Here is a 25,326-nt window from a genome sequence, read left to right as displayed (position 1 = left end):
CAGAGTGCTGTTCTGCAGAATTGCTACAGGTTCTGTCCTGAACACTGCCTCGGTTTCACAATTCTGGGAGGATTCTTTGTACCCCACTCTTACCTCTTCTATCACCTTTCACACACCTTCCTTGCTCCAAGTCTAGCTGGAAGGAGCCACCCACTGTGTCCCTTCTGAGAACAGAAGTTCCACAAAAAACTCTGGATTTACCCAACAGAGGTCAGAGGGGAGATACTTCACAGATGGAAAAAGTACAAACTTGAGTCTCAAAAATACTCAGATGAGTATTTTTAAGGGCTAAGAACCATAGAACCATTTAGGTTGGAAAAGACCCCCTAGGATTATTGGATTCATGACAGAAATTGGTAACACTGGAGTCTTTAGAACTGGAATTTTACACTCTGTGAAATCTTGTGAGCATGTTGAACAGCCACTGCAAACTCACAAGGCTAAAGCACAATCCAGCCTTGCACACACCTGCACAAACAGGAATGCATTCAACAAATTATCCATGAATGGAAAAGTTCTATTTACAGTAATGCAAGACAAAAAATAAAGAGGGAAATACAAAGACTTCTAATGAAAAGGGGAGAAGTGGCAACAATTATTTTCATCCATTCTTCTGAATGCCATCACATGCTGCTATAGATATGTCTTTTTGTAATCTCTAAAATCTCTAAAATGTCAGAGAGCACAGAAAGCTTTTATAAAATCAGTATTTACAGTAAAGGATCTTGAAGACTTAGATGAATGGTGTTAAAGGTTTACATTTGATACCTTACCTGCAAGAGACCAGTTCAACTACTAAAAGAGTCAAAATTGGACAGCTCCATCACCCAGAGACTTCAGAGAGTGCTGCTGACATACAACAGTCATAATTCAAAGGCTGCAGATGCAGCCACAGAACATAGGCACCAAAGGGGGAAAAATTACTCTGACAACTTTTCTTAGAGTGCTGTTGTGAAGCCTTCTTCATGAAGCACAAAACAAGCTCCAGCTACTTCATGTGAACTATGTTCTGTAGTACTCACATACATGTTTAATTTAGCCTTAATTTATACACTAAATATTTCTCTATTTTATTCCATAAAGTAAGAAAGTAAATTAAAAATTTGTAACATACAGCACTTCACCCCAAGATATCAGTGCTGATAATCACTTCAGCTGTTATGGCCAGAAGCACCAAGCAGTCAACTTGTTCAAGAAATTCAGTAACCCAAATAATCTAATAATTCTAACTCAAAGAGGTCTGAAATATGGAACTCAATAATGATGAAATATTGTACCAAGACTACCTGGGGAAACTGGATTTGGTGGCAGCAGATGTTAACTGAGACCCCTTTTTAAGGTGTAATCCACAGGAGATGGAGCCCTGCCTCCTTGCTCAGGCCTGCTTGGATTGCTTCTTTTGGTACCAGAGATAATGAGGGAGTTTCCAAAATGGGAAGAATGACTGTAGCCTGTTCTCACTAGGGACATCCCACATTTGAAATTCTCATCAAGCTAATAAACTTCAGGACAGCAGGGGAAGCCCATCATGAACAAAACCCTTGCTGACATGGCAAAAGATGAGTGGCCCATTTGCACACAAGACACAGAGAGTTTGGCTGCACAGTATATTCTTACTGACACCTCCAAACTCTGAGTCATTTTGGTTTCTCAATTACAATTATGGAAGGCATTTTCTTCCTAAACAGATAAAACATGATGGGAGGTGGGATGGCTCTGCCTGATAAGCTAATAATGTGCATGCTGTTGAGGTGTGATTAACTGCCTGCTTGAGCTGATGCCTGTTCCTAGCACAGATCACCTTTATTTATAGCAGAAGGGAAAGGAGCCAGGACCAAAACCACACAGAAAACACAAATGGTGAAATCTGCTGGCTTTGCCATTAACAATATGGCACTGAAGGGATTCTCAGTGGCCACTCAAACTGCTTTCACAGGCTTTCCCAGAGCAATTTTTAAAAGGGCAAAGGAGCTCAGGCAATGTAAAGTCAAACACTTGGGGAAAGAACTGCACCAGATAATGTTTTCTCTTGGAAAGTGTTAAAACAACTGCTAAACCAGGCCTTCTTTGCTCCTTTTTTTTTTTTTATTCTTCTTTTTTGGTAACTTGAAGATTACGTATTCAACTTGAGAAACCTTCATTATACAAGAAAGCCAATTACTAGAACATGTTGTTCCTCTCAGTCATCTAGAAGAACATTTCAGCTTATGCAGTTGGTCCATAATGTGTTTGATGTTTGATTCTTCCATGATCCTATGATGAATGAAGAATTAAGCTGATGTATGACTGGAATTAATCCAGTGTTTTCCACTGGCACAAATTCTGTTTCTGTGGGCTGGATACTCTCTGGAAGACATTGAAGCAGCATTTCAAATGCAAAGCTCCTTCAGAACTGTTTTACCATAAGAATCAAAGAAAAAATCAGATATTTCAATTCCCTCGTTATTCAGATCTTGCTTCTCCTTCAAAAAATGCAAAAAATCAAAATTAGTTATAACCAGATGCTGCACCCACAATTTCTGCCACAAGGAGTGAAAATTAGGAGCAAGAATAACTTGCAGTAAATTACTGTAAGTTACAGCACTCTTCCAGTAGAATAGATCCCACCTTCTTTGTGTTATCATTCCAGGATAAAACATGTCCAAATAAGGCTTTTGAACAGAAGAAAAATGCATGTTATAACTATCTCATCTTTGTAACATCAGTAATTTTCCCCCATTTTAGAGTTATTGGATTTATTTTGTTTTGACTAAGGGCTTTGAACCTTCAAAATTTTTGGTTCTGAACAAATCCCTTTTAAAGGAAAACTCAGGCTTGAGTCAGAATTTCTTATCTTGAAATAGCCCAGAATAGAGTCACACATCAGGCCATGATAAAATACTTCTGAACTCTGCAATCATTTGTTTTGTGGAACAGAATAAATCAGTATCAAAGATACACAAGAGTGTGGTGCTCTTGCAAACACCAAGATGCCATTAAGGAAGCCTTATGGAGGTTATCTTGCTCAAGCACAGCTGAAGCAAGAGATTTTGTCTTCTTTTGAGTTTGTTCTCCCCTACTTCCCCTACTCTTACCTAATCTTTCATCTGCAAAATTATGCAATTTTTGGAATGTTTTCAAGGTCATCACAGAACTAAATGGCAGTAACATTTTTTAAGTCAGTGTCCTGATTTCATGCAGCTCTAAGTGCCTGGAAATGGGAGACCACTGCCTAGACCTTGAACACAGAACCAGGAATATGAAAACACCAGGAGTGTGAAGACAGAAAACATTTCTTCAGCAAATACACTTCCTTTCCCCCTCATCAAGTGCATTTTCCACTGAGAAACCCACAGAAATCTTACAACAAATTCAGGCCCTGTGTTCTTGCTGACACATCTCATCCTCTCCACCAGTGTCTGCAGACTTCCTACACACTCACAGAAAATTAGCACAGTACAAGATTTGGATTAATGAACACATTTTGCCTTGAGTTTGTTCTACATATGGTATCTACAGCACATGATTAGCTGCCTGTGAAGCTGAAAGATGCCTTAGATCCTTCCAAAGATCAAAGCAGTACCATCAACTGGGTGTTCAATTATTAGTGTCAACGATTCATAACAGACCGACCTCATCTTGCTTTTGCTGGAGGGTGAGATTTCTGTAAAGCCATGGATAGCTGAATTAAATTATAAATCACTTCAACAAGAAGCCTTTCCTTGTTATTAGTGTGGTAAATAAGGGCATCTGGATGCACATCAATCACACCTGAAACTGAACCAGACAATTACTGAAATGTAAGTGTATAATTACCTTCTGAAATAGCCTCCTATCGAGAATATAGAAGACTTTCTTTAAGTTACAGAATCAAAGACATTCAGCACTGCATTCCAAAACCTGTCCTCCCCTATTCTGAGAGAAAAAACATCTGTGAGAGTATTTGCAATAATATTTTACTAGTCTTTCCATAAGACATTTCTTAACATACTAATTTTTAAAGTATGTAGTCCTTTCAGGTACAAAGAGGCTCAACCCTTGAGCCCTTGCAGTCCTGTGTGCAATATTGAAATTATTAATGAGAGTACAGGATGAGCTAAAAATTTGCCTTTTACTTCCAAGGTGCTGCAATTACACTGGATAGCATCACCTTGTACTGCAAAGGACTAATAGCAGTGCAACACGTTATGCAAACAGATATCAACACCTCAGAACATCAGGTAACACATCAGGTCAAATTACCACTTAAAAAAACACATGATGCTTAAGGGAGCTTAAGATCAATATCTCAGGAGCAAACACTGACTTCAGACACCTGGGCTGAAGTGCTCAGCAGTGGGTGAGTCCCTGCAGGCTCTGTTCAGGTCCATGGAGGTTATGAAGATTAATATATAGTCATTCTAAGAACTGGGTTTTTGATGTGCCCTGCAGGGTACTCAGAGACACAGAGACCACAAACAGAAACTTGTCATCCAAGTGAAAAGGGAGAACACAGTCCTAGGCTCAGCCATTCACTTATCCCAAAATATGCAAACTTTCTTCCCTTCCCTTTAGGATAAATAATTGCTACTTTTGAAAATGGGATAATCTACATTTTTTTAAGTATTACAGAATGGAAAAGAAGTTATTTTCTCATGGCTCCACAGAATGTATGCATCCCTTGAATGGACACCTCAGGATCAAGCTTGTTCCCTAAGAATCTTCACCAAGAGAATTCAAAGCATTTTCAGTGTCTTTATAGTAATGACTTTTTCATAGCTAACTCAGTGAGGATAACCACAGTGCAACCCACCCAAAAATCCAAGTTAGCCAAGGCATGACTACTGAGCCTAAATTGTGGTGCCCTGTGAAGAAGGCTGCCCTGTACCATCCTGTTGCTTACACCACACAGTGCACGTGTCTTTTGTGAAATACCTCACTGGCACTAAGCCCTGACATCAAATTCAACAGTGACATTAATGCTGTCAGTGCTACCACAGCACCCTCTCCCAGGGCACGGGTGTTATCAGAGTATGGAACTGCAGAAGGAAGCATCCAGACACTTAAAGTAGTTGGTTTGACTGGTATTTCTGCCCAACCTGCTCTTTTGGGGTGAAGAAGCTGAAGTCAGCAGTTTGTCCCTTCTGAAAGCTGACTGCACCTTCCCACACCCCCACTCCCAGCTGCTCCTGGGCAAGGGCAGGATGGAAGGTTCCCTCCTGCACAGCCTTGAGCAGAGCTGCCTCAAGCAAATGAGCAGGGACAGAACCCCATGAGCAGGGACAGCATCACATCCTCCTCCCTCCAGGGTTCTTCACTGGATCTTGCTTCTGGCCATGTATGAAGAGGAACTTGTTAGCTAAAGGTTAACATTCACCCAAAAATCCACATCCCCACTCAAGATCATCCCAAAACTCTAATAAAATGGAGGTTTATTATTTGACAGTCTGGAAAGAATTACATAAAAAACATAAAAATCTTCCTTCATCCAAGGACCTCAAAATACTCTGCAAACAGTCTGACCCTTTCCAAGACTGTCGAGTAGAGGCTTCTTTCCATTTTGATAAGGAATCTACTACTCCCTGCACCTCCTTCTAGTCAGGACTAAAATGTTTATGAAGTCATATCTCCTAAAGTGAGAGACCACAGCAGAATTAGATTAGGAAAATGATATAAAGCAACTGCTTGGATGAGCAATTCAGTGAATGGTGTTCACTAAGCAGAAAATACAATTAATCCTGAAATCTTTTTCCTTTCTCAGTGTGGAAAAAATAGTTTTTCCATTACTAGAACTCACAGGAAAAAGCAACTAGAAGCAGTTTGGATGGTCATCTCCACATCACCAGATGTATGACACTTCCACAAGCAACACTGTACAGTCAACAGCTGCCCTAAGAAGTCAGTGCTAACATTTTCAAAGGGTGTAACTTGCACACTTCTCTGAGCTCTTTGAGCTCCATAAATCTGATTTCTTGGTTTATTTTTACAGCAGCTCCCACCAGAGCATCAGAAACACAAACGAAACCAGCACAAGCATAACCTCAGGCAGAGAGAAAGTTCAGTGACACCTCTGTCACAGAACACAAATCAATGCTCTGAAGGTCACTAAGGAAACCTCTGCCAGAGCCAAGATGAAAACTCAGACTAGCATTTTTATCCATAACACTTTCCCCCTTAAAACATATTCCAGTCTCATCTAGACTGAATGTTTGATTCTAACTTTGAACATTACAATTCTAATTTCTCTCACAATGTATGTCCTGTTTTCACCTCTTTCACCTCTTCAGTACTATTTTAACCAATTGGTTTTATATGTTTAAATAAGGCCATAAACATAGCTGGTTTTAGCTAGTTTTAAATCTTGTTCTCTTCTCTCATTGCATTGTTCAATAAAAACAAAAAATCACAATTAAGTAATACCTAAAAGAAATCAATCAAATAGTAAGAAAACAGTAAGCTAAGGTTTATTTCCCCAGATGAAATATTGCCCTGTCTTCCTGAAATAGTACTGTTGGCATGCTTTCTATTTTGATGACAAAAATAATTTTACTAGCAAAGTATTTTAAATTGCAGAGGGAACCAGATGAACTACCATATAATGAAGGAATAATTAATTATTTCATTGCTCATTCTTTCTAACTTGCACCATTCACAGCAGGTGCTTATTTAGCTGATTTAAGGATTCCTTTGCAGCCCATTTCAGGTTCAGTGCAGATAATTCCCAGTAACACTGCAAATCCTTCTATCCTGACACATCTTGTCCAAACGTGCAATTCAAAGTATCAATGCAATCTCTTCAAGTAGTCTCATTCCCTGCATGCTGAGATACATGCAAGGCATGCTCCAAAAGCCTGGATCTTTAAAGAGAAAAGTAGGGTTTACATGTTTTTTTTAAAGAAGGACCCAATCTCAGGCCTAACATTCTATTATGTACAAAATAAAACTGGAAATCTGTTCATTTGATGGTAAAACAGAACTTATGATACATTCAGAAAGTCCATAAAACCTTAGGAAAAGCAGAGTCTCACAGGAAATGAAAAACCAGTAATAAATGGGTAGTGCAAAACTGAGATCTGAGAGTGTCATGTCTTAACACCTGATCTGTCAACGTCAAAGGAGGACAATATTTACCCACAGCTTTCACAGATGTCACCACTTTGAAGGAATGAATCTTCCTCACTAGTCTCTCTCTGAAGCCAAAAAAGGAAAGCTCACTACAATAAGAAATAAAACTGATAGTGGTTTAAGAGCAACATCTTTACAGTACCTAAACCACAGCCTTATTATAGTCACAAGATCCATAATTCTGAAATAACCTGTCTCAATTCACTCTCTGTAGATGACATACAGAGAGCAAGATAAAGTAGAAAGTACAGAGGGGTCTCAGTCCTGCAAACTGTCCTGCATGGACACACCACAAAGTCCAGGGACAGACGTCATCCTGAGGTGAACAGCTGCCTGTTCAAACAGAGGGATTTACTCACAAACACAGAGGGTGAGGCCACTGCTCAGAGAGCACAAAGCTCTGGGAGTTATGAGGAGAAAGTGGCTGAACAGAGAATTTCCATCCTTGGAGATATTCAGTGCCAACACAAACGCATGGAACCCCTCTGGCTGGACCTGCTTTGTGCAGGGGTTCAACAGGGCACTATCCTTCCAGCCTCAGGTACCTTCAGTATTCCATTCAAACACAATTTCTTTGATCAAAAGAGAGGCACCAAGTGCCCTAATCTCAGTAAAACTCCCCAAAGGTAAAAAACCCCATTGTGTTCACAGATCTCAGGGAAAGTTCAGGACTCTTTTGGACTTTGCAGGTGATTAAACACTTGGGAAAATATTCTCAAAACTTTTATCAAGATTATGCATAAATCCTGAAGGCATGTGCAGCCATACAGAATCCTTATATTTAGTATTTAGGAATAAGTAAGGGATTCTTCTGCTTGTGAGCTAGAATTGTTATACTTCTGTGAACACACCATTGATTATGTGATGGATGGTATCCTAGGGAATGCCTCAAGGCTGTTTCAAACCCACTCTCCTGCTATAGACAGGGAAATAGCTGTGACTGAGGGATGCCCTCCACACCAGACACTCTGCACATCTCCACAGGTGCAGCAGCTCTGTATAACCAGGTACAGCACCAGCTCCATCTTGAAATTTCTATTTAAGAGTCCCAAAGGTTCACCACCAAGAAATCATTGCTAAAGAAAAAAAAATCTTTAGTACTTGCAGAATTCTTAGAATCTGCTTAGTTGTAACTCCTCCCAGCCATCCATCAAAAATACAACAGAGCCTACTGCATCTACTTCTGTCAAGGTTTTGCAAAACAGAAAGGAGTTTTGCAGAGTTTTAAGTAGCTTTGACACTGAATCCCCTCTCTAGCATTCCCCAAGTGGCTCAGTTCTGCAAATGAAAAATGGAATACACCACAAGCCAGACTTTGATCGTGTAATTCTTCATTGTTTTCCTATTACAGCTCTCTCCAACAGACAGCTGGGACTGCTGATGTGAACACAGGAGCAGTTCTGCTGCAGCCAGGCAGTGCTGTGCAGGGTCTCCCCACTGCCAAAAACATCTCAGCCTCTGCACAGGGCCCAGCAGAGCCCTGTGGGTGTGCTCCATGGCTCAGGCTCACGACAAACACAGCAGGATGTGGGACAGCCACGTTGATCCAGGGAGATGCTGTGAGGGAATTGTGGGACATTCAGCTGTGGTACTTCCACAGCACCAGGGAATCACAAACTCATTAAAGGCTGGAAATGACCTCCAGGATCATCAAGTCCAACCTTTGACCCAACACCACCTCATCAACTAAACCACAGCACTGCCATGTCCAGTGATTTCTGGAACACCTCCAGGGCTGGTGACTCCAGCACTTCCCTGGGCAGCCCATTCCAATGCCTGACAACCCTTCCCCTGAAGAAATGCTCAGCAGCAAGTCCAGAAACTCCTGTGTCCACCCAAATTACCCAAATTAAGAGGGGTTGAGGGGCTTCTCAACCCCTCTTAAGTGTCCCAGACCTCTGCAGAGCTTCACACCCTGGGATGACACTTGCAGACACCTCCTGAGGGAATCACAGGATGGTTTGGGTTGGAAGGGACCTTGAGGATCACATAGTTCCAGCCCCCTGCCATGGACAGGGACACCTTCCACTAGACCAGGTTGCTCCAAGGCCAGAGATGGGGCAGCCACAGCATTTCTGGGCACCCTGTAGCAGGACCTCACCACCCTCAGAGGGAAGAATTTCTTCCTAATATCTGATCTAACCCTACTCTTTCAGTCTGAAGCCATCCCCCTTGTCCAGTCACTACATGTACTGCAAACAGTCTTGCCCCATCCTTCCTTTGGGCTCCCTTCAGCTACTGGAAGACCACAACTAGATCACTCTGGAGCCTTCTCTTTTGCAGGATGAACAATCCCAGTTCTCCCAGCTGGAGGCAGCACTGCAGGTAGGGTAGAATCCCCCCTTCCCTGCTGCCCATGCTGGGGGATCAGCACGGGGGGGATCAGGGCCGGGGCAGGTCCAGCTCCGAGCCACCAACATCCCCGAGCTCTTCTCCTACGGCTGCTCCAGCCAGGATCGATCCCGAGAGCTGCGGTACAAACACCGGGCCGGGACATGCTCCGATTTCAGCACCGAGCCGCGAGCCCCCACCCCAGAGCGCCTCAGGCTGCTCGGGCAGGGCAGCAGCCTCACCGGCCCGGCCCAGAAATCCACACCAGCACGGCGGGCGAGCCAGCACAGGCCCAGCTCCCGCCGCCATCTGGGGCCGCCCCCGCCCCGCCCGGCTCCATTTCCCGGGATCGGCACCGCCCCGAGAATCCTCAGGGCCGGGCCGGGCCGGGCCGGGCCGGCAGCGCCGCAGGTACGGGGGCTCGGGGCTGGCACGGCCCCACGGCAGCGCTCCCTCATCGGGAACAGCTTCCCTGCCTTTGGAGCCATCCCGGCCCTGCATCGCCTCCTGCTCCCCGGCGGCCGGGATTGAGGCGTAGCGAGAGCAGTGAATAAGGACGGGAGCGTGCGGCCATGGTAAAACGCGGACTGGTTTAAGGGGTGTGTTTGCGGTGTGTTTTCTAGGTCAGTTCCAGCACGCGGCCTGGAAGGAAAGAGGATGGAAGGAGGAAACGCTGCCAAGGAAAGAGTCCTCATTACTGGAGGAGGGGGTTATTTTGGCTTCCGGTTAGTGCATTAAATAGTTATTACATAGAGGAGTGAATGTAAGAGGTTGCTGCTGGGGAGGCAGCAAAATCCATCTGTAGAAGGGAGAGCTGTGGGCCTGAGACACCTGATCCAGGTGTTCCCATCTTCTGGTTCACCCGGGGTCTGTTTTAAACAACCTCGGTTACTCTGTTTCCAGAGGCTATAGCCTCTGTTACAGCCTCAGTAACGCTGTTTTCCCCCTTTCCAGATGTCAGGCAGCAGCTGCCTGGCAGACATTTACCTGTGTGCTCACCTCTGTACAGGGGTGGGATCACCATCGTCAGCCCGCTCTGAAGGACAAGCCTACACTTGTTTTCTTTTGACCTGCAAAGAGTTACACGTATGCTTAGCTCTATAGGTTAACAACTCCAGCTGAACTAATTCTTAAGAATATATTATTTTCATGAACAGTGATGGTTTAAGATTAGGGTTGTTAATAAGGTGGAATCCATTTTCCCTTGCTGTAGCTGGCTCTGCAGGCCATGTAAAGAAAAAATCCTATTTTGAGCCCTAGACTATAACTGCTCCCATAGGGGAAAGAGATCACAGTCAGGACCAGAAAATAAAGTAAATTTCAAGTCAGGGGAAGGGAAAAAAATCTCAGGAGATGCCTGACTTCTGCTTGGCCTTTCCCTCCACTCTCATGCCCTTAAAGCACAATAGACGTACAAAAATGTGGGAAAGGGGAAGAGAAACACCAGAGTTACGCTTGGTGTCAATACCTGTGACTTGCAGTAAAACATAGACATGTGGCAAAGCATTCATAGCAGCTTAGAAACATCTCTCCCACTCCTCCACAAATTCCGAACACAATGGTGAAGACCAACCTGTTGTTTTGCCAGAAGTGGGATGGCACAAAAGCAGTAAGATAAAACAAGTAAAGCTTTTTTAAAGAAAAAAATATTTGGTAATAGTTGCACGTCTGAAAATTGCTGTTGCTGATCTGAAGGGGACAGAACTTCCGTTATTTCTCTTCAGAATTTTCATTTGCAGCAGTTCTGCCTCTTTTTTCTTTTATTTTTTTCTCCAAGTGTTGATGGAATGTGAGAAATAAGTTCAGTACCTAAACTATCACAGCTGAATCTTCCCTATAGTGGAGGGCTGAGCAATTAAAAGACTCCCACCAGAAAAATAATCAGCATAAAAACAGTTAATAGTCTCCTCTCCCTTCCAGGTGAGATGTTTCATGCACCACAGTGCCGTATCCTAACTCATGGTTTCTGTCACATTTCAGTTTAGGTTGTGCCATGTATCAAAAGGGAGTTGATGTGATCCTCTTTGATGTGGTGAAGCCACTTCAAACCGTGCCAGAGGGAATAAAGTTCCTGCAGGGGGATATCTGTTGCCTGTCTGAAGTGGAAGAAGCTCTCAGAGATGTAATCTGCGTGTTCCATATCGCTTCCTATGGAATGTCTGGCAGGGAGCAGCTGAACCGAAAACTTATAGAAGATGTTAACGTGAAGGGAACAGAAAATGTCATCCAGGCCTGCAAGAGCAGGGGAGTGTCCAGCCTGGTTTATACAAGTACCTACAACGTGATTTTTGGAGGCCAGATTATAGAAAATGGGGACGAGTCTCTGCCTTACCTACCTCTGCACCTTCACCCTGATCACTACTCCAGAACAAAATCTTTAGCTGAAATGAAGGTGCTGGAGGCAAACGGTGCCGAGCTGGGAAATGGGAGAGGTGTCCTGAGGACCTGTGCTCTCCGGCCAGCAGGGATCTACGGGCCTGGGGAGCAGAGACACCTGCCAAGAATAGTCAGCTACATTGAAAGGGGACTGTTTAAATTTGTCTATGGAGACCCTCTGAGTCTGGTAGAGTTTGTACACGTGGACAACCTGGTCCAGGCCCATGTCCTTGCCTCCGAGGCCCTCAGAGCCAGCAAGCAGCACATTGCTGCAGGCCAGGCCTATTTTATTTCTGATGGCAGGCCCATCAATAACTTTGAATTTTTCCGACCACTAGTGGAAGGTTTGGGTTACAAGTTCCCAACCCTGCGCCTCCCCCTCTCCCTTGTCTATTTTTTTGCATTCCTTACTGAAATAGTTCATTTTCTTGTGGGGCACATTTATAACTTCCAGCCCCTCCTCACTCGCACGGAGGTTTACAAAACTGGTGTCACACACTACTTCAGCATGGGGAAGGCCAGGACGGAGCTGGGCTATGAGCCCCAGCAGTACAGCCTGGATGAAGTGGTGGAGTGGTTTAGATCCCAGGGATGTGGGCCAAAGCCAAGAAATTACACCATGATGCACCTGGTTAGGGATGGAGGCCTGCTTGTGCTGCTGATTGCTGTGCTGGTCTCCTGGTTTCCATCTGCAGTGACATTTTCACTCTGAAAGATGAAATGCTGAGGACAGAATTTAGTTATGTTCTCTGCTTACTCTTGGTTTTGAGAGACAGGTAATAAAAGATTTTTTAAAAAATACATACTTGTGTGATTGAGGTAAATAACAGCTTTATCCCCAAGGAACGGAACTGCTGAGTAAAAAGGTGCAATTTTTTATATATTCATTCTCTTCAAAGTAAAATTGATCAGATCACTAACAAGATGAAGCTCAGTATTACTGCAAACAGCATTTTACTCTCAGGTACAACTGCACAATACAGTGAATGGAACAAATGTCCTTAGGCTGACTCTTCCTCCCTGATGGGATTTTACTACTGATCCCTGCCCTTTATTCCTAAAGAGTTTGTGTTACATGATCCAGAGGAGAATAAATTTATTCTTTGATCACATTCCAAACCCCAGTTCTGCTTCCCAGCCTGGATGTCTATATGCCTAAGCAAGATAAACTGATAAACTTCTAGACAATAAATAAATGAGGTTTATACATGAATACATTCTGATATGCTCTCCTGAGTTAACTCTGATATCTAATGACATTTCTGGAAAATGCCCCATGCTTAATCTAAATTACAGCAAAGTGCTTGAAGCACCACAGATTTGTAGATTTTTCTAACAGTAAAATATGCCTGTTTAAAATGAATGAGCCAGCTGAAAGTGCATTCATAAATAAAACCTATGATTTTTTCCAGCATTATTGAATGGTTAAACAAATAATTCATCAAAGACATTTGGTGAGTGATTGCGTTCACGTTCCACTATTTATAAAACACTTTTAGCCTTTAATAATATTTCTTTAACACCTGACACCATCTAAATAGAATTTCAGCTTTGTGATGGGAAGATAAACACTTGCTACAAGGAAACTCATAATTTTGTGGAATTTTAAGATTAGAAGATAAGACTAAAAGTACAGGTCACAGCTGTCCCATGCAATTCCATCTGTCAATCTAATACATAAACTGAGAAACTTCACCTCAAATTTTAAACAGAAAGTTGTTTTCCCTTAACTCATCAGCATTGCAGCTTCTGTACCCCTTGATAAAGGCAGAATCCTTCAGGAATATAAAACTTCTCTTTAAACTTTAGTCTTTCCATTTTAATGGCTGAAGCTCACTGATCTTAGATTAATAGTAGCTTCCAGATACTTCTGTTCCACTCTGCTGCAACTGAAATGGGGAAGTAAAGAATAAGAAGCAGAGCAGTTCCACTGCACTGTTAAAGGATTCTGAGAAAACAAGAGGCCTAAAGAGAGGAACCAAGCTAGAAATCCACAGCCACCCCTGCTTAGAAGATGCAGATTTTTACAGCTCATGGTGACTAAAGACAGTATTGATTTTTGACTGTTCTCTTCCTGATAAGCTTACCTTAAAAAAAAAACAAAAACCCACACTATTGATAACTTTTTGTATTTTTATGCTTCAAATCTGACTTTTCTCCCTCAGTCTCCTACCAGTACGTACACCATGAAAGAAACTAAATTTAATATTTAGCTTGAGGGACAGCTCAAGAGAGAACTCATTTTTTTCCCCTCTCTGATAGCAAATAAGCTGTTTCTGTAGCAGGAGTGTTGCACTCTCTTATAAAGAGCTTATGTGTCTCCAACTGAGCGCTGATGGCACCAGGGCCACTCTCCAGGAGTCATTAATATACAACATCATCTGCAGAAAGAAGAAATCTTCTTTTTAATAAAATAGAAAAAAAGACATCCATGACCTCATGAAAGCACTGGGTTGATGCTCTCTTTCCAACAGCTCTGTTTTTTCAAGTGGAAACCACTTTGTTCTTTTCCCCTTTAAGTTCTCTGGCTTTGACACAATGTTATCAGAAATAGACTACAAAATTCTAATGCCAGCAGAAGACAAAACCAAAATGTAGAAGGAATTGCACAAGCCTGTTGCACAGAAACAGCATTGGTATTTCACGCCAAGTCTTGTAAAAAAATTGTTTTTAATGTAGGGAACTGAACTCCTGTGCCCCAGAGGAATTTTCTCTGCTATTTGTAATCTTTTAGCAAAACTCAGCTACTGCTATTTATCTCAGTGGTGGGGTTATGGAAATCATCTATGGAAGGGTCCCTAAGCCAAGAATCCTAAATCCACACTGTCAATACCAGCTGAGGTTCAGGCCTTGGTCAGGTTTGAGGTATGGCAGCAGCAGCTCTTGACAAGACAAAAATAGCCCCACAAAACCCCAAATATGAGAAGTCCTGCAGGAGCTGAGCTCAACACGTGAAGCTTTTCATCTGCCTGGAGTCAAGGCCAGAACTCACTGATAACAGAGCAGGAGGAATTGTTTTGTCCTAATGGCCCAAGAGTGTGCTCCAGCACACAGGATTAATGTGGGGACACACCCCAGAGCCATCATCTGATTAATTCCCCATTAATTAGCTCCATCTATTAAAAAAACCAAAGTGCTGACCACAGCAGAGGTGAAGGACACACTTACTCTTTCCAAAAGGAAAAGAGGCAATCTGTGGCTTAAAGAGATACTCAAAATTGCTTGAAAATTCCATCCCTGTAAAGACAGTCACAGCTGCTTTATTTGAAGTATTTTACAATGAGAATTCTCCCTTTTCCTGTTTTTTTTTTTTTGTCATTACTCCTCGTGCATGAATAGCTGGGTAAATTAGGGTAATTAATTCAAGAGTTGCGTCCCTTTTCAAATTTTCATCTTACCTGTTTCCTGAAACTGAATTACCAGAAATGCACCTGAAAATTGGAAGACCAGAATGAAAATATAGCTCAGATTCAATTTTTTCTAGTCCTCAAAATTACTGAACAATTGATAGGTGCCTCACTATAAAGGATGATGCTGATGTTTAAAGTGAATAGTTTAAGAATACTTGGTCAGCTACTTAACCTCAGACACAGCATTTCAAGGTACAAATTTGCAAGATATACATGAAAACTTATACTTCTCACATGTATTTAAATATATTTATTTTAGTTGCTTAATCAAACCAGATTTTTCAAGGTCCTTCTCCTAAGGGACCCAACCAAAACATCCCTTTGTTTCCATTTATTACTGATTTCCACAAACTTTCTGAAGTATAGTGGCATATGTAATAATTCACTATGTGCTCTTCAGAGAAAAGGGTCCTGAAGGCTGATAATTTACACATTTTGTAAAGAATGTGGGGATTGAACTGTAATTCAGGAGTACAGAAGTGTTAGAGGAACTACTGCTTTACTTGAGTCAAGCTCACAATTCCGTTTTGCTGGAATAACAGCTAAAAATGTAGACTAGCAATGAATTCACCTGCTTTTAATTTAATTTAAATTCTTTTAAAACTAATAGCTGAGCACGTTTATAAATACTGCTATGGATCAAAAGATAAATTCATCTCTGAACTGATTCTGAAAGTTAATTTTCATTATATTTAACTTCTATTTCTCATGCTATAAAGGGAATTTCAGTCTGGAACAAATCCAGCTAGTTGGACTGCAGTTAAAAATGCTGACACATGACTGTAGCAGACCTCAACCACTGCAATTCAGCTTCCACACCACATTCATATTTTTCCAACTGGTTTGGAGAATTCAAAGACACTGACTGGTACACAGCTCAACCTCCTCACCATCTCTGAGGTTAAAGAACTGCAAAACTAACAAAATGCTTTCAACAGAGAATTTATAGATCTGTTGGGGTGGAAAAAAAGTGAAAATACATGCAACAAAACACCTAAATGTAGTAATGTTTTGGACTCCAGAACTCATGCATACCAATACTCACTATGGTGATAAAGACTCTTTGTCTGATTTAATGACCTTCCAGAAGAATTAGGCTGCAGACATCTCATATGAATTCATGTTCAATAAGCATGTAATTCTGATCAAAAGATGAGATAAAATCTGTTCCCAAGACTTCCAACAATTAAAAAAATCACCATATAAAGACAGAGTGCATCCATCCAGGAGCAGTTCTCACTGCAACCTCACAGGCAGAAAATGTTCTGATAAAATTTTTTTGTAAACATGAATATTACTGTCCTTCCAGATTGCCACAAATTTAATCTTTGCCTTGCTCAGATTTTAGTGTTCAAGCTCATAAAAATCTGACTCTTACTAGAGCTGGAGTTTGTATCTGCCTCTCACTGAAAAAAGTTAACTTGGAGTCACAAGTTAAACTCGATCTTTGACCTTTTCCTCCTGCCTCGTGTGTTTGGAGCCAGAGGAAGTGCAACGATAGCCATGTCCACTGAAACAATCTTTAAGTCAGTTCATCTTAAAAACACAGAAATGCCCTTCTTCCAACCTCTAGCAGAGCACACCATACCACACTAGCAGATCACTTCTCAGTAAGAACTCACTGCTTCAAATGACTGGCAAAAGTAATGAAATTCAACAAAGAATGCTTAAACAAAAAAGCACCTGGCATCATTCTCATCAATGTGAGATATCAACAATTATTTATTAAAATAAGTTATTTCAATGATTTTAAACCATTTCTATAAGAATATAACAATTTAACCATTGTTAACTTCAAAAATGTATAAATGTTTTCCCTCCTGGATTAAAAAAATTAGCACACACACATTCAAACCTACTTTCATACTCAAAAAGCTGCAACTGTGATAAAGTTGCTACAGAGCCTGCCCCAAGGAAGAACTGGGAGGTGAGGTCTTGGAGATAAAACAGAATGCAAGAACCAAGAGAAAAGATAGAAAATAGCTTTGCCCACCACTTGCAAGTCAGCAGAAGAGTCACTGCAGTATTTTCATTCTGCACACAGTGTAACATCACATTCTGGGAAAAAGTTTTACTGTAAAACAAAATGCATTTGCATAAATACTGATGGAGTGCCTCTTATAACCCCTGACATGCATGAGAGGAGAATGTGCACAGCACTTTTCTAAGGACTACAAAATGAGCTAATTCTTAAATATTTGCACAAGAGCAGCACAAGGGACTCGCTCCTGTGTCCACCACACAGTGGCTGTGCTGTGTCAGGAATACACACACCAGTGGAGGAAGCCAGGACAAATGGGTGGGTCTGCTCTAGAACTGAGCTTAAAAAGAATTCTGACAGGCAAAACAATCCACACCTGGATAATGAAGATAAAACCAGCCCTATACAGCAGTCTAGGTTACAGCTCCACCTCCCAAATCCACAGTGGATGTGATTTTTTTTTTTCTTTGTTTGAGCAGGGTTTAGACCCATCTAATCCTTGAACAGGTCAATCACAGCTGGGTACTGAAGAGATTTCAGGAAGGAGGATGAAAAGGAGAGAATTGTCTTCAACTTTTCTCTATTTTCAGTTGGGTGATTAGTAATTAATTTCTTTATAATAAAAAATTTACAGAAGCCACCCCATTGTGGGATACACTATTATAACACTTTCATCTTTGAGACAAGACTGTCTTTACAGAATAGCTAAAACCTCAAGGGGGTTCCTCAAACCATCATCTGTGAATGCACAATGGCATCAATTAAGTGCCTCTTGAAACAACAGAACTCACAGTGTGGGTAGCAAGAGAAATTGAAAATTGCTGAGGCAGCTGCATCAGGCCATGAATCCCAAATCCGTGCAAGTCCTCTGTGATCAAAAGTACAGCTCTGTGGAAGCAGCATTTTATGCCTCAGGCAGTCACTCCAAAAACTAAACTCTTCTGCACACATTTGAACACTGAAATTGGGAATATAGATAGCAAATTTCATCCCATGTCGAGATACAACAACCAGGAATTTGATGGTAACAATACAGCACTAGCACAAAGGAACAACACATACACAAATGATGACAACTGCCTGTAAATATTCCATCGAAGGCCTTTAGTTCTGCTCTGGCAGGAAAATACACTTGCTAACCTAACAAGTATTCTCATCTGCAGCTTCATGTTCTTGATTTGATTAAAGGCACCAGAAGGATGCACCTCTATATTTGTGCACACTATCATTCTTGGATTAGTTACATTTTGGGAAAACAGTCTACATTTACAGAACACTATCATTTGAGTATCGTCTATGTAGGATTGCAAGATTTAAAATTGACAGTTCATTTAAAAATTCATTTCTAAGCACATTAGCTGCTGAAAGGATTTGCAGAAATGATACTGTACAAAAGTAAGTGCTCCTCAGAATTTTAAACACCTTCCCTTTCTGCAAAGAAACAGATATCTCTTATTGCATATCATAAAACTTTTCCTTCCAGTGCCTCGAGGCTGTGAACAGAAGTTCACAGGGGCTATGAACAGAGCTCCTTTCTTGAACCTTTAAAGAGAGTTCAACAGGAAAAACACAGCTACAGTAACAGAGGGTATTGCTTTCAACAAAATTAACATATTATGTTGCTCTTGAAAATGTAACAGAAACTTTTTAATAAGAGACAATAGCTGCCCAAAATATTTTATACAGTATCAGCAGCACAATCTGCTGTCTTGAGGACTGTAACATACATGACATGACAATGCTGGTGTAGAAGTGCTTTTACAGCATTTAATAAATTAAAAACTCACTGCTAGTTAGTCTTGAGGAGCCAGGTTGTTAAAGTGGTGTGATTCCATGCATGCAAATTGTTGTGACTGTCTTATCTGTGAACACACACACAGGAGATGATTTGTTCTTCAGGTACTGATAATGAGAAGGGAGGTCCATCCAACTACACATCCTCAAGTTTTAAAAATCTTGAACACACAGAAGTTCTGACCTGCACAGAGGGCATGCTTTGTACAGAATATAAATTATTAGGTATTAAAACAGTTTTTCTTAGAAGAAAATTATAAAGGAAATTCATATTTCCTCTTCCTTGTCTTCTTCCAGTCATTCTGTCGGATGGGACTGTCACTGAGTTGGATGATCAGGAGAAATTCATCTCTTCCTGAATTGCACCATAAAGCACACATCAAAGAATGATGGGCTCTAAGAGTAGAATTTGCTGTTACTGACTTTCTTCTCCTTTAATCTTAAGGGAAAAGAAAAGGAAAAAGTCAAGCCTAATAGGACTTTCTCAGAGGAAAACAGTCTACCAAATTCAATGTACTTGGATACCAGTGGCAAGTAATGTATCAGCAATGAGCACTGCAATATTTTCCCCCAATAATGGGAGTAAACAAGTGATTCACACAGCTGTTCCGCACACACAAAAAAGAGGAATGATATTTAAAGTCTTGAGATCCACTCAAAACTTCCTCTTGGTACATGAACCCTCCCTCTATCTTCCTCACACCCAGCCCAAAGGTGGCAGCAAAGGAGAAGGAACCTTCCCCTAAGCTCTTGATCATGCACTGACACTGATCTGACAATGCTGTGGTGTTACAACTCAATCCTGGTTTTATCTTTTGTGGTTTCTGTATCTGTTCCCAAATATCTCATATGTGCATGACATTTCCAGGGACATAACTCTGATAGTGTAGCAAGAGTGAAGAGGTTTATTTATTTGTCTGGATATAGTTCCAGGCTTTCCTCCCAGAGAGCAGCAGAGAGGGACATAAAACCTGACAGGATTACAAGTGTCACTGTGATCGCTGCGGCTGAGATTCCACTGCACACATTCCTCAGCTTCTGCTGGCCTCTAGTGGCTTGAGGCCCAGCCTGGCTTCTCTACATCCCTTCCTCATTCCAGATGAGCTCATTCTACTCTCACCACTCTTCAGATGCTCCCTTTGATGTGGCTGAGGTTTCTTTATCATAAATCCTGTCTAGACAGAGCTGCCTTGGAAAGGGGAATGATCATGAACCCACCTGCGGCTGCAAGTCTCTTGATAAATCTGTAGTTTGTGCTCATTGACGTTGAATTCTTTCAGGATAGCATCCCTGTTGGGATTCCTCAGGTTCATGTGGCTGTCATAGAGGAACAGCTGCGTGTTCAGCTCCTCCTGGCGCTTCCGAAGTTGCCGACAGGAGGAATAAAGCTCCTCTTCACTTTCCTTCAAAGGGATATTGGAAATCAAGGTGATTTTGTAAAGCACGTTCCCAAAATGACACAGAACCAGCAGAGTTTGGGGGAGGAGTTTGTTTTCCTAAGCACATTTTAATAACTGCATAGAACATTTTATGAAATTAGTTTGATAGGATGTTTCTGGAAGGTTTCTGGAAACAAACTAACTTAGAAAGCACTAAAAAAAAACCTCTCAGCCCCACAGTAAGACCACCATACCCTCTGAAAGGGGCATCAGGGACATTCTAACTCAAGTTGCAAAATTTGTGTATCTAAACATTTCTATTGGAATATTTTTCCCTGACAGACCATGCTAATCTGTTGAGGAAAGAACAGAAAACAGTGTATCATGATTCTGATACACTTATCAGATTATAAGAATATTAAAAATACATATTTTAAATGCTTAGGTTTTGGCTCTTCCATCATATTTGTGTATCATGTGACAAAGTGACAATCCTGGGGATTTTCTATTTAAATGTAGACTAAAGGTCAAAATACTGACTGGTAAATAGAACCCCTTACAGCAGCAAAGAGTCAGATGTACCAAGAAAGAAGGACAGATCCTGTATCTCTATGTAACTATGGCAATTCAGCAAAGGAACTGAGTAGGTCTGAGTTTCAATTGTGGCCCACAGAAGAAGGTCTCAAAATATTCCACAATCATAAGCAATCATCATGATTCCCTTTAGGACTTCAAATTATTTTAATACTTCAAAACTTTGGATGCAAAAGCTGCCTTTTTATAGAGTTACTAGTGGGGAATAGAACTGGCAGGACTGAAGTCTTAATTTTCACATCAGCAGCAAAACAAGATACTCCTTCTACAAGAAATGACATGCAATCAATAAATGTAATAAATCCAAACATTTTCAGAGGCAGCATACTAATAAGAATGCCTCTTTCTGCATTCAGTCCAGATCTAGGAAAATTGATAGCTTAGCAACATACCCAAGAGGTTTCAGTTACAGCAACAAAATCCTTTCCTAAACCCTTTTTTCCTCCTGAAACACATTCCTATGCAGGCATGGGCTGGAACAACTGAAACAGCCTCACTGCTATACTGCTGATTAAGACTTTAAGAGTAATTTATTTAATTTTTGTTTGTAAAGGGGTAGGAATCTTTGTATTCCCAAATCACAAAGAAATACAGATTGCTAATTACCAATTTGCAGGTGTAATCATCAAGATGCATATGTACCACTGTTAGTTCTTATAAATAAATGTATCCACAAAGATACAGCTTAAACTGCATTTTAAGATGTCCACTTCAATCTTTAAGTCAAGAACATATACAGCACTGAGGCTGACTGTAGCCAGAAAATGCTGAAGAAATACATGCACTTTCTGAAGGAAGTAAATCAATTTTCAAGCAAATAAGACATTCCTTTAAGTGCAACAACCACCTCAGCATAATATGATTCCTAAAATATCAAAAAACCTGTTTAATTTGTACAGGAACTACCAAGGCCTCACATAATAATTCACAAATGTGCATGCTTGTGTCTACAATGTTTTCACTTTATATTCCTGATAAACTCCACAGCCATCTCTAATTCCTCATTACAATTTTGTATTTCATCTCCAAGCACACGCAGATGGGCTCTGTATATAAACAGACCTGTTATTAAATGGCATTATTTTATGGAAGGCCATTTTTTAAAAAGAAGCAGAGGAACAGAGGCAGCCCTGATCTTTTCTGATGCTTCTTGAATGACCTGGCAAAAGTTCTAGAGTTGACAACTGTGATGAGTCTGGGTTTGTTGCAGGCTGCCAAACAAAAGGAAGTTTTTGGAAGTTGTCCTGCACTGCATTGCCACCAGGCATTGTAAAAACACCGAGCTGAGCTGCATCTTCATTTGGCTTGACAAGCAGAAGGGGATTCTAGAGTGTGAAATGTGCTACTGTCAAAGGAGTCAGTGCTGACAGATTGGGGGACAGACTGCTGCTATGAACAGCATTTGAGAGCTGCTCCTGCCCCAGGCAATAATGATCTGGATTCCTGAAGAGAAACCACGGCAGGAGGGGTTTGCAATGCATCCACAAGTGATGGCCATGCTCAGCATTAGGCAATGGTGACTTTGTCAGTTTTCTCTAAGGGAGCAAGCCCAGAACCAGCAGTTTATCAGGCCTCCCCTATCAGCCTTGAGTCCATGAAATATGAGCAATTTAAGTATCATCTTGAAAGGATACAGGTCTCCTCTTCACACACACATCCCTGCTCTCAGCTTCTGATCCTCTCCTGCTCTCAGAACCCTTGGCTGGCCCACAGCCAGAGGAACCTACCACAGCTTTCAAACACTGTCATTGCACACACTGTCATTTTACATCAGGTGCTATAAGGTGGCTTCCTAAAAACCTCCACAAAGGATGTTTGAAAAAGGCTTGCACTTCTTTGGGAAGAACAATGTGATTGAATTCAGAAATTTTCAGTTCAGTGTATGCAACTGTAGGCACAAATCCCTCCAGAGACATAATGACTTAGAGTTCACAGAAACTGATGTTTCAATCAGGAAAATAATGTCACTAGTGTGAAGTGCAGCGTGGGCCTGAATGGTTTGACAGACTAAAAATAAGAACTTGAAATTTCTTTTTCTTTGAATCAGAAGGGTGCTGGAAAGCACCCTGAAATAGCCCCTTCCAGGAAGCATCTTTAAAACTTTCATCATACCACAAGTGTATTTAAATTATGTAATATATTATTGAGAAAGAGTCTGAGAAACATCCTACAAATCAACATATACAGCAGCACCCTTGGAACACCAACAAATACTGTTCACAGATCAGCTGCTTTAGTGCCTGAATTCATGAGCATCATTATTTTTCCCCTATGTGTTTTAAAATACTACTATTTCAAGTAGGTGTTTAGAGAGGCTTAAAAGGAGGAGATTAGCAGTTCTTTAAGAACCAGATATCTCTTCTACTTGATGGGTTGTTTATTTTAATGAAATACTGGGGAAAATTACTATCTTCTATTGCTGAAGTGATTTCTTTTTATGTAAGACCTTAAAAAAAAAGATTAATCTATGAAGCCAAAGCTGATTTTAGCTAGCTTTGCATGGCATCAGTCAGTTAACAAGGAAAGACAACAACCATGTTGTTACAGCAAAAACTATTGGAGGTAATGAGGCTTTGTTTGTGCCTTATTTCTTCTAACAACCGTGTAATCTGTCCACCCAGAGGGAGAGTAACTCAATTTGTGCTATTTGTCTTCCCCAGTACCTGCAGAAGGAATGCCTGACAACAGCACATCAGACACAGAACAGGAAACTGAATCCTCAGCTCCTGGTCCCCACAAAGAACTGGTAACAGACACCCTAAGTGCACACAACAAACCCCAGTGCTTCTCACCAGAACTTGCTGCATCTCACAGTGCACCAGCAGCGAGGCCAGCTCTATGTCTTCACTGTAGCCATTCTTGAGAGGAACTGACCTAAAACCTGGGGCAGGGGGAAGGAAAACAAAGGGCAATTATAGAATCCATCAAGGGGGAATTTGCAGTCACAGAGATGGTGCATACTTTCAACATTCTTCAGTGCTCAAATGCTCCTCTGCTGAGAGCAGGCTCTGCTATGGCAATTGCAGAGGAGCAAAAGGCAAGACTGGCAAAACTGAGAAACACCTGATTTCACATGCTCTTGAAAAGTAACCCCAGAGGAAGGAGCTTCATTGAGGCAGGAGGGAGTCTGGCATCAGAGAGGAAGGCACAGCTCAGTAATGCTCAACAGCACCTCATTGTAGCTGCTGATCTCACCTGATTTGATTCCTTTGATGGGAAAGGTGGCATGTGCTAAGAAGTTGGGATCACTGAACATATCCTCCTCATAAACAACAAAGCGCAGGAATGCCAGATTCGGGTCATAAATTTCAAATCTCACTTGCTCTGCATAAGGTGCCCAAATTGGATTAAGGCCATTGTCATCTGTAATGAAAAGGAAACATTTGCAGTATGAAGCAATAATTTCACTTCATTCACATATGAGTATATATCCCAGGAAATTTTCTAGGGATACAGAAGCCCAAAATTCCTATTTGCCATCTGTCTCATGTTGTAACCTTGCTTCAGAAAGTTTGTATTTGTTTACTTGGCAGTGGAGGTGGGAGGAAACTTGGCAGGGATGAAAATCCATGAAGAAAACCTAATATTTGTATTCAAACATTAAAACCTCCTAGGACATGTATGTGTAAATAAGAGAAAAAGCTAATTAATTTCTCACACTCATAAGCCTCATGTTCCATATCCAAGAGAAAGCAGGAAAAGATCTAGGAAGACTCATGTACCTTGGTCCAATTTTTGTAGTTATGTACAGAACACCAAGATTTGGTCTATGTGACACAGCCAGGAAGTTTTGCTCTCTAAATTCTTGGTCACTTTCCACAGAAAGTTTAAATCATAATCATCTTCTCTGAAGTACTCAGGAGCCACAATGCACATTCTGCTCCTGATGCTGTGTTTATTTTCCACTGGTATCACTGGTTTGGATAATCAGAACCAAAGCTTGTTTTTTACCAGAGGGACACTGTTGCATCAAAAAATACTGAATGGTGAAATATGAAGTGAAATGGGGTTGAAATATTGCCCCATTTCAGCACACTTAAGTTCATGTACACACAAACACATTCCTTATCCAGAACTCCCCAGGACTAAGCTTTGATCAAACTTCCAATGCATTTCCAGTTAAACCATTTTACAGCCCAAGCTGCCTCCAAGGGAGTGACAGTCTTCGAACCCCAGTTTAAATAAACACAGTCTGGAGCTCACAGGAGCTCACTCCCCATTTGGGCCAGACTTTTGGGAGCTGACTAGCACTGTTGGAGGCACTCTCAAAACAGTAGTGTTTTAAAATATGCAAATACACAAACTTATGCATGGGCAACAACATAACAGAATGGGCCTTTTTTCCCCAAACTGCAATAGTACTGTTTTTTTCTAAATT

At 41.3% G+C, this 25,326-nt stretch overlaps 2 protein-coding genes across 6 annotated transcripts in view; one reads left to right on the top strand and one right to left on the bottom strand.

Moving 5' to 3' along the window:
- SDR42E1 (short chain dehydrogenase/reductase family 42E, member 1) overlaps positions 1-12,591 on the top strand; it is a 1,031,186-nt gene extending 1,018,595 nt beyond the window's left edge. For 2 of the 3 annotated variants that reach the window (XM_050978760.1, XM_030227802.2), the window contains exons 2-4: positions 9,793-9,825; positions 10,038-10,139; positions 11,395-12,591. In XM_050978760.1, coding sequence (XP_050834717.1) covers positions 10,072-10,139; positions 11,395-12,502 — 1,176 coding nt within the window. In that variant the 5' untranslated portion in view covers positions 9,793-9,825; positions 10,038-10,071 and the 3' untranslated portion in view covers positions 12,503-12,591. The remainder of the gene's footprint in view (positions 1-9,792; positions 9,826-10,037; positions 10,140-11,394) is intronic. The other variant, XM_050978759.1, reaches the window with a different exon arrangement.
- Positions 12,592-16,904: 4,313 nt separating this feature from the next.
- Positions 16,905-25,326, bottom strand: part of PLCG2 (phospholipase C gamma 2) — a 55,297-nt gene continuing 46,875 nt past the window's right edge. For all 3 annotated transcript variants that reach the window (XM_018914675.3, XM_018914676.3, XM_050978753.1), the window contains 4 exons: positions 24,144-24,311; positions 23,741-23,829; positions 20,194-20,378; positions 16,905-19,414 (listed from right to left, as the gene is read on the bottom strand). In XM_018914675.3, the coding sequence (XP_018770220.1) occupies positions 19,372-19,414; positions 20,194-20,378; positions 23,741-23,829; positions 24,144-24,311 (485 nt within the window). In that variant the 3' untranslated portion in view covers positions 16,905-19,371. The remainder of the gene's footprint in view (positions 19,415-20,193; positions 20,379-23,740; positions 23,830-24,143; positions 24,312-25,326) is intronic.

This window comes from Serinus canaria, chromosome 11, assembly GCF_022539315.1.
Source record: "Serinus canaria isolate serCan28SL12 chromosome 11, serCan2020, whole genome shotgun sequence".
NCBI lineage: Eukaryota > Metazoa > Chordata > Aves > Passeriformes > Fringillidae > Serinus > Serinus canaria.
This window is presented reverse-complemented; position numbering and strand designations above follow the sequence as displayed.